General features: G+C 37.4%; 1 protein-coding gene across 1 annotated transcript in view; it reads left to right on the top strand.

Moving 5' to 3' along the window:
- PPP1R1C (protein phosphatase 1 regulatory inhibitor subunit 1C) overlaps window positions 1-15,001 on the top strand; it is a 52,266-nt gene extending 37,265 nt beyond the window's left edge. Inside the window, exon 3 of the mRNA XM_061396958.1 lies at window positions 14,810-15,001. Coding sequence (XP_061252942.1) covers window positions 14,810-14,898 — 89 coding nt within the window. The 3' untranslated portion in view covers window positions 14,899-15,001. The remainder of the gene's footprint in view (window positions 1-14,809) is intronic.
- The last annotated feature ends 781 nt before the right edge of the window (window positions 15,002-15,782 follow it).

Raw genomic sequence — 15,782 nt, 5'->3', positions numbered from 1 at the left:
CTAGTTTTCCAGCTGCTCCCCACCTCTTAGTTATACAGCACACTTCAGTATTCTGGATAGGTTGAGAAAGAAGTGGGTCTCTTTAGCAGCAACCCACACAACTGGGAAAGCTGGGAACACACTCACAGACTCTCTCTGTTCCCTGTAGGAGAAACTGTGGTCAAAGAAGATCTCTCTTGGCACTGAGTTATGCTGCCTTGGGGGAGGAGTAGTGTGGGTAAAGTGAAACTCTTCCTTTTATGCTTTTCAATGTGTACATTCTCAGATTTTCTTTTTCTGCTCCAACAGTGTGCTGGAACTTCTACACTAGACTTCTGACTTGTGAGATTCTCAATACCAGGGTTCTTTAGGAACAAGATGATGGAAATTTTCTATTTCACCATTTTGATGTTGTAACTTTCTTTGAGTAAGAATTTACAGTAGATATTAAGTTCTTCCAATTCTAAATTTCTATGTTTTTCATTTGTCTATAATACTGAAAATTTTACTTTTCTACTTATACAAGTATTGATCTACTTTTCTATTCCTATTGAGCAGAATAAATTACTATTAGGACTGGAAACATGAGCCAGTTACTAGCCTACTTTGAAATCCTTTCTTATGTTGGTATCTTACATTATTTCATCATAATTTTCGTAGAAAGTGTTTCAGAAGTGATCATCAAATTGACCTGCTCAAATAGCCCTCTATTAGAGATTTCTCATTTCTCTTGGATTGGCTACTTCAATCTTTCAGAAAATTAGAAGTCTTTGTCATATTTTGAAAAATTTTAGGCACATGTGCAATATTTAAACAGTAGTATAGCAATACACTACAGATTTTTTAAAAGAAAATAGCTACTCTTTAAAGTTCTCTAAAATTTCTAAAAATAGAATATCAATCATCAACATTAGAAAAAACTTTATACAAAGCTCTTATCTTATTAAAAGATTTTCCAAATGTAGCTACCTGTAGTAAATAAAGTGGATGAGCCAAGAAAATGTAATAAAAGTTAAAAAAGAAAAAAATTATAAGTAGACCAAATTATTCATATAACATATGTTCATTCGTGTGTTAATATAATTACTTTTCACCCTACAAAGCCTATTTTAATATTTGCTTCTTCCCTTTGATTGAGAACATATGATTATGTTTATTTCCATCTTTGACAGCTTCAAAGTGCTTATCATTGAATTTACAGAATATTTATCTGCATTCATTTGATATGATGTTTAATTATTCCATAGTGTTCATTTTTCCAATTATTTTGTAAACTTCTGGTAGGCAGGATTAGTACCTACATTTTTCTTTTCTATACATATAACTCTCTTCATGTCAGCATACATGGTAGTTAACACAAAATATTATTTATGATCAATTAGACTAAGTAATTATACTCACTGAAAAGGAACTGCTGAACCAGAATAACAAGTTATGACTTACTGTTTTTCCCTTTAAATTTGGTTAGACCTCAATGAGAAATAGAAATGAATGTTTCTTGATCTTTGTTCTATTAAGTCCAAGTACTATTCCACGTCATAGGTAAAATGCCAAATATAAGTGACTTAGTTTAGAGTCTCTGGAATGCAGAATCTGAGAAAAGGGTCAGGATGGAAGTACTTTAACTGGAATGTAGTCTCAGAAAACAAGAATGAGTGAGATAAGGATGAAGGAAAAAGGAAAAGGCTCATAATCAAAGTCATTCCTGTAGAATGGAGGCTCGACTGTGTTGGGGTCTCCTGAGAGGCACCTGGACAGCCTTTCTAGTGCTGCCCACCTGAAGAATAGAAGCTGGAACTCATATATACTGTCTCCATGCCCGTACTGTCCCTTGGCAACAATAACTCCACCTGCGGTTAGTTCTCCTAGAGCTAGAGGATGGCTAGGGAGAAAGAGGAAAGATAAATGCAGCATTTCTCTTTTGAGGTGGTGACAAGAATTTCCAGACCCAATTCCAACAGGGGTGTGTTCCTCATACCAACAAGCCAGTTCTTCCCCACACCAACAAGTAATTCTCAGGACACCAGCACGGAGTCTGAGAATTCAACTCTATTCTAATTCTAAAAAAGATAGCACCATGTTTCACAGGTTGAGGACTCGATCCTACAAGACCATCCTCCACTTCAGATGTTAGTTGTTAGCCCAGGAAGGTACTTATGCTACTAACAAACTGGAGGTTCCAATGACTTCCTTTTTGGGTTTGATTAAATTGCTAGAATGGCTCACAGAACTCAGGAAAACTCATTTACCCATTAGATTACTGTATTATAAAAGGATATTAGAGGATTTGAATCAACAGCCATGTGAAGAGATATATAGGGCAATGTCCTATTCAACCTCAAGTCGCTCTCCTCTTCCCTGGAAATTAGGAGGTGAGACAAAGCTCCAACCCTCTAATCGCATAGTTGGCAACCAGCCCCTACCTTGAATGGGATCCAAAGTCACCTTCCTTGAAGAACTGAGGACAAGAGTTTTTTTTAAGAATTGAGGACAAGAGTCCAAGTATTATCTCACTGCTCTTATCTCAGGAAATTCCAAATGTTTGGGAAGCTCTTGTCTAGGAATTGTGGCTGAAGGCCAAATTCAGATAACCAAACATATATATTTTCCCTATAAATTACAATATCGCAGGTGGGATGCAGAGAACAAACAAATTATATTCATTGACTACAATAACACAATTATAATTTCTTGTGCCTTGACCTGGGGTCTTGTCTGGGTTCTGCACACCAGCTTGTAAGAGGGGGCACTCACAGGATGAGAAAAAACAAGATAACACAAGTTATGGAAACCAAGTCGCATGGATAAGCACTGAAGGAACTGAAGGTGTTAGCTTAAAGAAAAGATAGGACAAAAAGATAGGTTTGGTCAGCTGCAGGGGAAGCTGAGCTTTTCTGCAGCTTTTTACTGCAGCTATGACTGAAGTCATGGACGGGCTGATGGGATGAGACACGGGCTATATGAAGCATCCTCTATAAGAAGTAATATTTAAGAAAATTTTAACAAGAATATTTTAAAACTTTCTTCTCAACCTTTGGAAATGCAACTCCAGTGAGGCCCCCCCCAAAAAATCAAAGAAAAACTGACTAGTAAATGGCTAAATATTAGAAGAGCAAGAGAACACACAAATCAGCATTTTTTTTTCAATTCACTATTCAGAGTTATATTTAGATGAGTGCAAAATGCATTTGGTCAACCACTTCACATTCAAATTCATGTGTGTGGAAATAAATTTGATCCATCTGTGTCTGAATTTTTATTTTTTAAACCACCAACATTTTCTTTTACAAGAACTGATTTCCAAGGAGTCTTATGATATCCCCAACTTACTGCCAAACCTCTCAAAAAGCCTAAAGTGTAGAAGATGTACTGAACCTCCTCAAATATACTGGTTTTTAAATAAAAATAAGCAATAAACAAGCAAAATAATATCTGATTAGTCTGTTACAATGCAATCTGTGTTGAAATGAAGCATAAAAGAGGAAACGAGAAAGTTGTATATAGTATCTATTTTTAGTACATATACGCTTTAGTTCAGTTCAGGTCAGTTGCTCAGTCATGTCCGACTCTTTGCGACCCCATGAATTGCAGCATGCCAGGCCTCCCTGTCCATCACCAACTCCCGGAGTTCACTCAGACTCATGTCCATCAAGTCGATGATGCCATCCAGCCATCTCATCCTCTGTCGTCCCCTTCTCCTCCTGCCCTCAATCCCTCCCAGCATCAGGGTCTTTCCAATGAGTCAACTCTTCGCATGAGGTGGCCAAAGTACTGGAGTTTCAGCTTCAGCATCATTCCTTTCAATGAACACCCAGGACTGATCTCCCTTAGGATGGACTTGTTGGATCTCCTTGCAGTCCAAGGGACTCTCAAGAGTCTTCCCCAACACCACAGTTCAAAAGTATCAATTCTTCAGCATTCAGCCTTCTTCACAGTCCAACTCTCACATCCATACATGTCCACTGGAAAAATGATAGCCTTGACTAGACAGACCTTTGTTGGCAAGGTAATATCTCTGCTTTTCAATACGCTATCTAGGTTGGTCATAACTTTCCTTCCAAGGAGTAAGTGTCTTTTAATTTCATGGCTGCAGTCATCATCTGTAGTGATTTTGGAGCTCCCAAAAATAAAGTCTGACACTGTTTCCACTGTTTGCCCATCTATTTCCCATGAAGTGATGGGACCAGATGCCATGATCTTCGTTTTCTGAATGTTGAGCTTTAAGCCAACTTTCTCACTCTCCTCTTTCACTTTCATCAAGAGGCTTTTTAGTTCCTCTTCACTTTCTGCCATAAGGGTGGTGTCATCTGCATATATGAGGTTATTGATACTTCTCCCAGCAATCTTGATTCCAGCTGGTGCTTCTTCCAGTCCAGCATTTCTCATGATGTAATCTGCATAGAAGTTAAATAAGCAGGGTGACAATATACAGCCTTGACGTACTCCTTTTCCTATTTGGAACCAGTCTGTTGTTCCATGTCCAGTTCTAACTGTTGCTTCCTGACCTGCATATAGGTTTCTCAAGAGCCAGGTCAGGTGGTCTGGAATTCCCATCTCTTTCAGAATTTTCCACAGTTTATTGTGATCCACACAGTCAAAGGCTTTGGCATAGTCAAGAAAGCAGAAATAGATGTTTTTCTGGAACTCTCTTGCTTTTTTGATGATCCAGCGGATGTTGGCAATTTGATCTCTGGTTCCTCTGCCTTTTCTACAACCAGCTTGAACATCAGGAAGTTCACGGTTCATGTACTGCTGAAGCCTGGCTTGGAGAATTTTGAGCATTACTTTACTAGCGTGTGAGATGAGTCAATTGTGCGGTAGTTTGAGCATTCTGTGGCAATGCCTTTCTTTGGGATTGGAATGAAAACTGATCTTTTCCAGTCCTGTGGCCATTGCTGAGTTTTCCAAATTTGCTGGCATATTGAGTGCAGCACTTTCACAGCATCATCTTCAGGATTTGAAATAGCTCAACTGGAATTCCATCACCTCTACTAGCTTTGTTCATAGTGATGCTTTCTAAGACCCACTTGCCTTCACATTCCAGGATGTCTGGCTCTAGGTGAGTGATCACACCATCATGATTATTTGGGTGGTGAAGCTCTTTTTTGTACAGTTCCTCTGTGTATTCTTGCCACCTCTTCTTAATATCTTCTGCTTCTGTTAGGTCCATACCATTTCTGTCCTTTATTGAGCCCATCTTTGTGTGAAATGTTCCCTTGGTATCTCTAATTTTCTTGAAGAGATCTCTAGTCTTTCCCATTCTATGGTTTTCCTCTATTTCTTTGCATTGATTGCTGAGGAAGGCTTTCTTATCTCTCCTTGCTATTCTTTGGAACTCTGCATTCAGATGCTTATATCTTTCCTTTTCTCCTTTGCTTTTTGCTTCTCTTCTCTTCACAGCTATTTGTAAGGCCTCTCCAGACAGCCATTTTGCTTTTTTGCATTTCTTTTCCATGGGGATGATCTTGATCCCTGTCTCCTGTACAATGTCAGGAACCTCCATCCATAGTTCATCAGGCACTCTGTCTATCAGATCTAGTCCCTTAAATCTATTTCTCACTTCCACTGTATAATCATAAGGGATTTGAGTTAGGTCATACCTGAATGGTCTAGTGGTTTTCCCTACTTTTTTCAATTTAAGTCTGAATTTGGCAATAAGGAGTTCATGATCTGAGCCACAGTCAGCTCCTGGTCTTGTTTTTGCTGACTGTATAGAGCTTCTCCATCTTTGGCTGCAAAGAATATAATCAATCTGATTTCGGTGTTGACTATCTGATGATGTCCATGTGGAGAGTCTTCTCTTGTGTTGTTGGAAGAGGGTGTTTGCTATGACCAGTGCGTTCTCTTGGCAAAACTCTATTAGTCTTTGCCCTGCTTCATTTCATACTCCAAGGCCAAATTTGCCTGTTACTCCAGGTGTTTCTTGACTTCCTACTTTTGCATTCCAGTCCCCTATACATACTTAGATATGGTATAATGCAAATAACCTACACAAGAAGTCATGTGTAAGCAGTTTGTGTATGAACCTCTAGTTTAAATGTGGAATGGATGATCCGGGACAAATTTATGCTTACTTCTGAAAAATGACTTGAGTCATATAGGTTACCAACGAAGTTTCCCCATCTACCTCCTGGCTACTCCCTTGTCTCCTTACAGACTTCTCTGCCTCAGTCTATCCCATAACTATTGCTATTACTCAGGGGGGGGGGGTTCCACCTAGATCCTTTGTTTTTTTAGTTCACCATGCTCCTGTAGGGTAATTTAATCCTATCGCATGGCATCACTGACCATTTAGATGACAATGACTTTCAGGCCTGTATCTTCAGCTTGGCTTTCGCTTTTGAAAAAGACTATTCCCGACTCTTCCACTTAGTCAATAAGTATTTCAGCGTTTCCATAAGTACTCATCTTATGACCCAGAAACTTTTTTTGACTTCTTCTTCCTTCTTTGTCACTCCCTTTCTACTTCCAGTGAGCCCCCAAGTCAAGACCCTTCTTTCTCTTAAGCATCTCTCTAATCTAGTTCAAATCATCATTTTCTACCACCTGAATTACTGCAACACCTCCCTACTCAGGATAGCTTCCTCCAAACCACTCTATGCATAACTGTTAATGGCTCTTTCTACAACAGAAATCTGATCATACCTCTTTCTGGTTAAAACCACTTTTAACCATCACTTTTCATCACTTTTAGAATGAAGTCCAAATTTCTCAATGTAGTTACAAAGCCCTGAATTATCTAGCTTATTAGGTTTTCAAACTCTTCTCTGAATTCACCCCTGGCATTCTACTGTCCAAATATCTGAGTTGTTTTTTGTGTGTGTGTGTGTAATTTCTAAAAAATAGTCATGTTTTCTCACACATCCAGTGATATATACTCCCACACTTTCTTCTGATTAAAATTTATTCTCCTCCCTAGTCCAATCCCATCCAACTTCCTTGTCTCATCAATTTTTCCTGTTCCACTGACAGGACCATGCCAGCTTAAACATCCTTTCTTCCACACTGGTTCTGCCAAGGCTGTTTGATGCCCCACTCACCTTGCACTTCCTCTCTTACAGCCCTTATTTATCACAATGTACTATAGCTGTTTCTTTGTCACTCTCTTTCAATACAGTTTAGACTCTCTATGAGGATTAAACCCCACTTCCTAGCAGGAGTCCCAACACATATTACACATGCAATAAATTACTGTTTAATATATTTAAATACTAATATACCATTTTAGATCCATAGTAACAGCATTACATCGGAGAAGGTGATGGCACTCCACTCCAGTACTCTTGCCTGGAAAATCCCATGGACAGAGGAACCTGGTAGGCTGCAGTCCATGGGGTCGCTAAGAATCAGACACAACTGAGTGACTTCACTTTCACTTTTCACTTTTATGCATTGGAGAAGGAAATGGCAACCCACTCCAGTGTTCTTGCCTGGAGAATCCCAGGGACGGGGGAGCCTGGTGGGCTGCCGTCTATGGGGTCGCACAGAGTCGGACACGACTGAAGCGACTTAGCAGCAACAGCAGCAGCAGCAGCAATAGCCTTACATACAAAACAGACTATCATAGGTGCTAACTTACAAACTGCATTTAAGAATGTGTTTTCATTTTCTTCTTGTATCATCATTCATAGGAAAAATGTTTTAAGACTTATACAAATATAATGCTATTTTCCCTTTTGATGTGTAAACACACACATAAATTTTTTTCTGTTTTATCTGAACTTGGTGCTAAATGTATTGAGTATCTAATTACAGTACTTTGTCTTTTAATAGTTCTTTTATATACCTACTATAAATAAAGATGGAGAAGCTCTATACAGTCAGCAAAAACAAGACCAGGAGCTGACTGTGGCTCAGACCATGAACTCCTTATTGCCAAATTCAGACTTAAATTGAAGAAAGTGGGGAAAACCACTAGACCATTCAGGTATGACCTAAATCAAATCCCTTATGATTATACAGTGGAAGTGAGAAATAGATTTAAGGGCCTAGATCTGGTAGATAGAGTGCCTGATGAACTAGGGACGGAGGTTCGTGACATTGTACGGGAGACAGGGATCAAGACCATCCCCATGGAAAAGAAATGCAAAAAAGCAAAATGGCTGTCTGGAGAGGCCTTACAAATAGCTGTGAAGAGAAGAGAAGCAAAAAGCAAAGGAGAAAAGGAAAGATATAAGCATCTGAATGCAGAGTTCCAAAGAATAGCAAGAAGAGATAAGAAAGCCTTCTTCAGCAATCAATGCAAAGAAAAAGAGGAAAACAACAGAATGGGAAAGACTAGGGATCTCTTCAAGAAAATCAGAGATACCAAAGAAACATTTCATGCAAAGATGGGCTTGATAAAGGACAGAAATGGTATGGACCTAACAGAAGCAGAAGATATTAAGAAGAGATGGCAAGAATACACAGAAGAATTGTACAAAAAAGAGCTTCACCACCCAGATAATCATGATGGTGTGATCACTCACCTAGAGCCAGACATCCTGGAATGTGAAGTCAAGTGGGCCTTAGAAAGCATCACTACAAACAAAGCTAGTGGAGGTGATAGAATTCCAGTTGAGTTATTTCAAATCCTGGAAGATGATGCTGTGAAAGTGCTGCACTCAATACGCCAGCAAATTTGGAAAACTCAGCAATGGAAAACCACAGGACTGGAAAAGGTCAGTTTTCATTCCAATCCCAAAGAAAAGCAATGCCAAAGAATGTTCAAACTACTGCACAATTGCACTCATCTCACATACTAGTAAAGTAATGCTCAAAATTCTCCAAGCCAGGCTTCAGCAGTACATGAACCGTGAACTTCCTGATGTTCAAGCTGGTTGTAGAAAAGGCAGAGGAACCAGAGATCAAATTGCCAACATCCGCTGGATCATGGAAAAAGCAAGAGAGTTCCAGAAAAACATCTATTTCTGCTTTCTTGACTATGCCAAAGCCTTTGACTGTGTGGATCACAATAAACTGTGGAAAATTATGAAAGAGATGGGAATACCAGACCACCTGACCTGCCTCTTGAGAAATCTGTATGCAGGTCAGGAAGCAACAGTTAGAACTGGACATGGAACAACAGACTGGTTCCAAATAGGAAAAGGAGTACGTCAAGGCTGTATATTGTCACTATGTTTATTTAACTTATATGCAGAGTACATCATGAGAAATGCTGGACTGGAAGAAACACAAGCTGGAATCAAGATTGCTGGGAGAAATATCAATAACCTCAGATATGCAGATGACACCACCCTGATGGCAGAAAGTGAAGAGGAACTCAAAAGCTTCTTGATGAAAGTGAAAGAGGAGAGTGAAAAAGCTGGCTTAAAGCTCAACATTCAGAAATCGAAGATCATGGCATCCAGTCCCATCACTTCATGGGAAATAGATGGAGAAACAGTGGAAACAGTGTCAGACTTTATTTTTCTGGGCTCCAAAATCACTGCAGATGGGACTGCAGCCATGAAATTAAAAGACGCTTACTCCTTGGAAGAAAAGTTATGACCAACCTAGATAGCATATTCAAAAGCAGAGACATTACTTTACCAACAAAGGTCTGTCTAGTCAAGGCTATGGTTTTTCCAGTGGTCATGTATGGATGTGAGAGTTGGACTGTGAAGAAGGCTGAGCGCCGAAGAATTGATGCTTTTGAACTGTGGTGTTGGAGAAGACTCTTGAGAGTCCCTTGGACTGCAAGGAGATCCAACCAGTCCATTCTGAAGGAGATCAGCCCTGGGATTTCTTTGGAAGGAATGATGCTAAAGCTGAAACTCCAGTACTTTGGCCACCTCATGCGAAGAGTTGACTCATTGGAAAAGACTCTGATGCTGGGAGGGATTAGGGGCCAGAGGAGAAGGGGACGACAGAGGATGAGATGGCTGGTTGGCATCACTGACTCGATGGATGTGAGTCTGAGTGAACTCCAGGAGTTGGTGATGGACAGGGAGGCCTGGAGTGCTGCAATTCATGGGGTCGCAAAGAGTCAGACACGGCTGAGCGACTGATCTGATCTGATAAATAATCATTGCTTTTTAGAGCATACTGAAAATCCTCAAGTAAATTACATTTGAGACAAGAAAACAGAGAGTGTATGAAGGTTACGATTTTTAGGACAGATAAAATACTAAGAGTTGAATTAGAACTAGATTACAGAGATGTTTAATCTTCCATGCTTTAAAAGTGAATAAAGCATCTTTTTTTTGGAGAAATATTGCCTATGACATCAAGAAAATGTTTATAGATGTTCTAAGACAAAAGCTAACTTCTATATTTTTCAAATCTACAAAAGTTATACGAAGTGGGATAGGACTGTAAAGATGTACTTCCACTGAACTTCCTTTCTGTTCCTAACAGAAACACATTTACTATTGGTGACAGAATGCCTATAGTGGATTAAGCTATTAAAATATTACCACATGTTTATAGGGACATATATTTTTAATATAGAGATACTTTGTGACTTTTAGGAATATATCTTTCATCTATAGCTAAAAAAGAGAATTTTACTTCTTATAGAGAAATCTAGTTAAAAGGAAACTGTTACTTTACGTCATTTTATAATAGTCTGTTCATGATAGATCTACTTAGATAAAATTATTTTGAAATTCACAGTGGTACATCTACACAGTTGAAAATGCAAAAAATTTGGGGAAAAATTGTTTTTCAGTGGAGGATCTCAAATAGAAAATAAGAATTTGACTTAAACAAGAAATCCTTTAGTTTAGCAGTTTGATTAAGGTACAGAAGCTTCAAAATTATCAAATATCCTCTTCTATTGGCTTCTTAATACGTTTAAATCTAATTTTAAGTGTAGCGTTGCTTCCCAGTTTTTCTTCATGAATTGTAGCCCCCAAAATTGGTCTTCAAAAATTATGAGCTGACAATTGAAATTAGAAATACACTGATATCATATTTTCAGGTTGAACAATTATGTCAAGTAATTAAATTTATGAGCTATAAAGGAACATTAAGAAATTTACATTTATATTCCATTACCTTTTTTAAAAATGGAAATCATTCCATTTTTTTCTGATGGACTGGTACAAGTTGCAAATCAGATTTTAAAAGTCCCTGTCAATTTTAACAGCTAGTGGGGGAAAAAAAAAAAATACAAGGCATTCTATGAAGTGGAAAGAGTACTAAATATTCTAAACTTTAGTAAGAAGCTAAATATGTTCTCATATCAATGCCTCTTAGACCTATCTCTAAAGTAGATTTTCTTGAAATTCCCTATCATCACCATTTAAATGATTAACTTCTGAATAATTTTCTTGTGTTCACCTTGTTTCCCTACTCTTAGTTATGGGTCTTGATTTGGGGACTCTGCTATGAATACCTCTGTGGTATTTTATGTGATAGAATAGTGAGATTTTAGTGTTTTAAATTGGATAAAACCTTCATTAATCATACTCTGTTAAAGGTATTAAGTTTATTAGGTCAAAATGACAGAGCACACTGCTGAGAAGACAATAAGTGCTTGTTAAATAATTACTTGATAGTCCAATTACCTGAAATATCTGATATTTTTTTAAATCTATAAAATTGATATAAAATATGACATAACCAGCTTTCTAGGTAATTCGATGAAAACAAGATAGACTTTTTAAAAATCAGAATTACTGGAATGAGTGTAACTGTTTAAAGAGATGTCATCCCCACCCCCCCAAAAAAAACCCCATGCATTAAGTGAATCAATTTATTTGGCGCAAATGTGGGAAATCCAAATGCCAAACAAGAAGAAAAACTTTACCAAAGACTAAAAATTACAACTGATAAAATGATGCAACAGTTCTTTGACCCCCACATAAGCTGGTTCTGTGGTAGGATAAAAAATGTTTTATAAGAGAAACCAAGTTTATAAAAATCAAGACTACTAATGAAAAACAGACTTCTGAGGTTTTAAATGATCTGATTTTTCTGTTCTTCTTTTACTGTGTTTGGAAATGACAGCAGAAATCATGAAATATAAGCATAAAAGTAGTTTGGAATATTTCTAACCTCTATCACAAGACAATTACTGGTTGAGAGTTCTTTCTTAATAACCCAACATGATTCATCTTGCGTTTTCCTTGTCATCTCCTTCACTGTTGCCACATAGAATACTTTGTACCTGGTTCTTTTCTGCGGCCACAAAAATGAACCATTTCGTGGGGAGCTCTGAGAGAGAAAAATCTATTTGATAATGAGGCTATATCCCTAATTTTGTCAATTAAAAGTGGAAAGCTATAAATAATATAAGAAGAAAAACACAGCTGTGTGAATCTTGGCACGACAGTGTGAAGCTATCCCTACTGTTTGCTGCTTTTCCCACATCCCCCTTTCCAATGCGTTTAAATTCATTGCTCTGGCGGCTTCAGTTTGGGCCCCAGTTTTGACTAAATCTAACAGCCCAAAGAAAAACACAGCTGAAACCACTGCCTGGTGGTTTAACTCACAGCCCCAAATGATAGGCCTCCAACAGAGCCCAGCAGGTTTTCAGCAAGAAGGCTCATGAATAGAGTTCCTTTTGGAAAGTGAAGAGTTTGATAAAAAGTCAGAAACAGAGGCTTTACCATAGCTGTCTTAGGAGAGTTTGCATAGCCCTGCTAGAAAGAAACAAGGCAATATTCTAGTCCCCTACTATAAGAAATATCTGATAGATTTCTCTGGTACTTTAAAACTGACTTATTCTATGTTAAAATGCTAAAACCACAAGGAAATGACAAATTCACATGCAAAACAAAGAGCTGAACTGTGCACAGCTATTTCATTTGTATTTGATTTATTCTCATTCAGTTCTGAAGACCTGTGGGTCAGTGATCATTCCTGAACTAGCAAACCTAAAGCCTTTATGGAAATTTTGTCCTTGAGTCTGCCCTTCTCTATAGGGTTCAACTACAGATTATCTCCTCATCAGCTGTGATCCAAGGATCTCCAAAAAATACATATATATTCAAAGGTATATAAACAGAAGATAATCAGCTGAAATGTGGTTTTATTTAGAAACACTTCTGTTTTCAGAGATCTGATGGTAAATTCCTTCTGAGACTGTCAAAGATGGCACCAATGTCATGATTAAATCTCTAGGACACCTCAAAAAGAGGACTAAACTGCTTTTCTCTGTTGCTACTCCTCTGTGCAACAGAATTAATTTCTTCCTACAAAGTGGGGCTAGAAAAAATTAAAAAGAATGCTGAGTGAAAATATAAATATACTTAGGATAATATCTCAGTTTTCTGCCAAAGTATATAAGCTCATTTATTGAATGGAGCAGAACGTATAACTGAAACATATGCTGAGCATTCTTAATGGTGTTTATGAATAAAGACACAACAAGCTTTTATCAGAAATATTATTTCAGGAACCATACTGCCATAATTACACTCAAAAGGAAATCAGAAAAACTGTAAATTTTCAATATCTTAAAATTAGAAATTGGACAAGGAGCTTTACTACTTCAGTTTTGACCAAAAGAAAGATATATATTACAAAAAAAAAAAAAGCAAAAACTGTCTTAGAGTAGGCAGGATTTAATATCTCATCTTCATTGTGGAAGGGTAATTTCACTACATATAATACTCTGGGTTGATTACTTTAAATGTTTACCATCTGATTCCATCGTTTTATTGTTTTGGTCTACCTTACTGCTTTTTGAAGACTTTTTTTCTCACTTGGCTGCTTTTAAGATTTTCTCTTTTATATTTGGCCATCAGAAGTATTGCTATTGTTAAGTCTAAGCACAATTTTCCTTTTTCTCCTTTTGGTTTTCTTCTTTCTGTCTAGGGGTTTGTTCAGTGTCTTATATCAGTGTCATCTGTTTTTTAATCCTTGATCATTGTCTCTTCCATTCTCTCCCTTTTCTACTTTTGGGACTCCAATTATCCTTATTTTACACATGTTTGACTGTATCTCAATTGTCGGTTATTCTCTGTTCTGTTTTTTCCATTCTTTTTTTTCCCTTTGTGTACTTTAGTTTGGATAACTACTGAGTTGTCTCCTGTTTCATTAACATATTTGTATCTTCTGCTAGATTCAACATGCCCCTAATCCATTGGATTTTAAATTGAGATCTTATCTGTTGAAATTCTGAAGCTGCTTCTTTTCATGGATTATATTTCTATGTTAAAATGGTTTATCTTTAAATCTATTTTGTCCCCTTCTATTTTCATTGAATGTATTAATCATAGTCTTAGATTGTGAACTTCAATACGTGAATCACCTATGAGTTGGCTTCTGCATTTTCATATGCTCTTAGTTATTATTTTTTTTTATCTAGTAATTTTTATTGAATAATGGACATTTGTATTTAAGAAACTTTAGAGACTCCAAGATGTTTAAAAATATTTTTGAAGTTGCCCTAGATGTGTCATAAGAAATATTTCTGACAAAGTTACTGATTCTTTCCAGGAGCATATAGAAAAGAGAGGGCTGCCTCTCTTAGAGTCAGGATTGGGCTCAGTGGAAAAGTAGATTTTGTTCTGCTTATAGGTAAACAGGTAAAATTGACATAGGCTACAGTCAATACACTGCAAAATCAATGAGGAGAGGTTATTTGTGCCTTAACACTGTGAAGTTCATGAGCCAACAGCTGGTCTGAGGCATTTCCCTGGTCCTCCTTCTGGATTGCTGGTGGGCAATTTGGGATTTCAGTGTAATTTTTTTATTACCCTTTTAAACCTTTGGGAGAGGGTTATCTCAGAAGGCAACTTTTTCTTTCTGTGTCTCGCTTCCCTCTCAGCCACTAGACTAAGTCATGGATATTGTATAAGCATTAGAAAATGATTAATTCATTCTGTTCCATGTTATTGAAATTTTAATGTGAATATTATAAGAAAACATATCTAAATTGCACCTACTTCTCTTGCAGAAATAGATGACAAGAGGGTGACTAACACACAAGCAGAAGTAAGTTTTCTTCTATTTTGTGTTAAATATATGTCCAATCCAATCAGCTAAAAACACAACCAGCTCAATCTGATTGTGATGCAAAATATGATATCAATACAACTGTGCTGTATAAACTATTTAATGTGCTTTTCCTGACTGGATAAACAGTAAAATGGTGTCATTAAATTGTGACCTCTACCTTTGATTCTTCACCTACGAAATACTAACCCCTGGGAAAAAACCTCTAAAATAAACTACTGATTTTAGAGTCAAGATATGGTATTGATAGTTTCAGTTTAGTGGCTGGTGGAGTGTGACCATCACAGGTTGGGGCAGCCAGTGTTGGAATCCTGCAACAAGAAGGTGGAGGACAGACACCTCTTAAAGGTTCTCTGATGTGTGGAACCGAGAGCAGACCCTGAGGCCAGAGGCTTCACACACACATGCAGGACTTCAGGTTGAAAATGTGAACCAGGGGAGGCTGGGGTAGCTGCTAACAAAGGATATACAAAATACAAGAAAATGAGCAAATGTGTCCATAAATGGAATAAGTATTGGATCGGATTCATGCAGACTCAGTAACCAATGGCCACATGAGTAGGCATACAGCAATGTAGAAAGAACAAAATACCAGAACGTGTCTCTCAAAACATTTCTAAAAATTTATTGAAATTATAAACATGAAATGGTTTGAAAACTAAATCCCTACATAAAAATAGTTTTTACTACTTAATAAACTTTACTAAACAAACCAACTTTTATGTAGAATTAATTTTCTACTTCATCTTTGAATATGTATATATGGGAATAAATATATAATAAAACTGGAAGTGAATGCTTCTTGAAATCAACCAGATGTAACAGAATACAGTAGAGACAGAAGTCTCAGTCATCCACACATTTATACTAATGTAGAGCTGCCCTGCCTGCGTCTGTGCATAATAGACAGATCA

This window comes from Bos javanicus, chromosome 2 (genome assembly GCF_032452875.1).
Source record: "Bos javanicus breed banteng chromosome 2, ARS-OSU_banteng_1.0, whole genome shotgun sequence".
Classification (NCBI taxonomy): Eukaryota; Metazoa; Chordata; class Mammalia; order Artiodactyla; family Bovidae; genus Bos; species Bos javanicus.
This window is presented reverse-complemented; position numbering and strand designations above follow the sequence as displayed.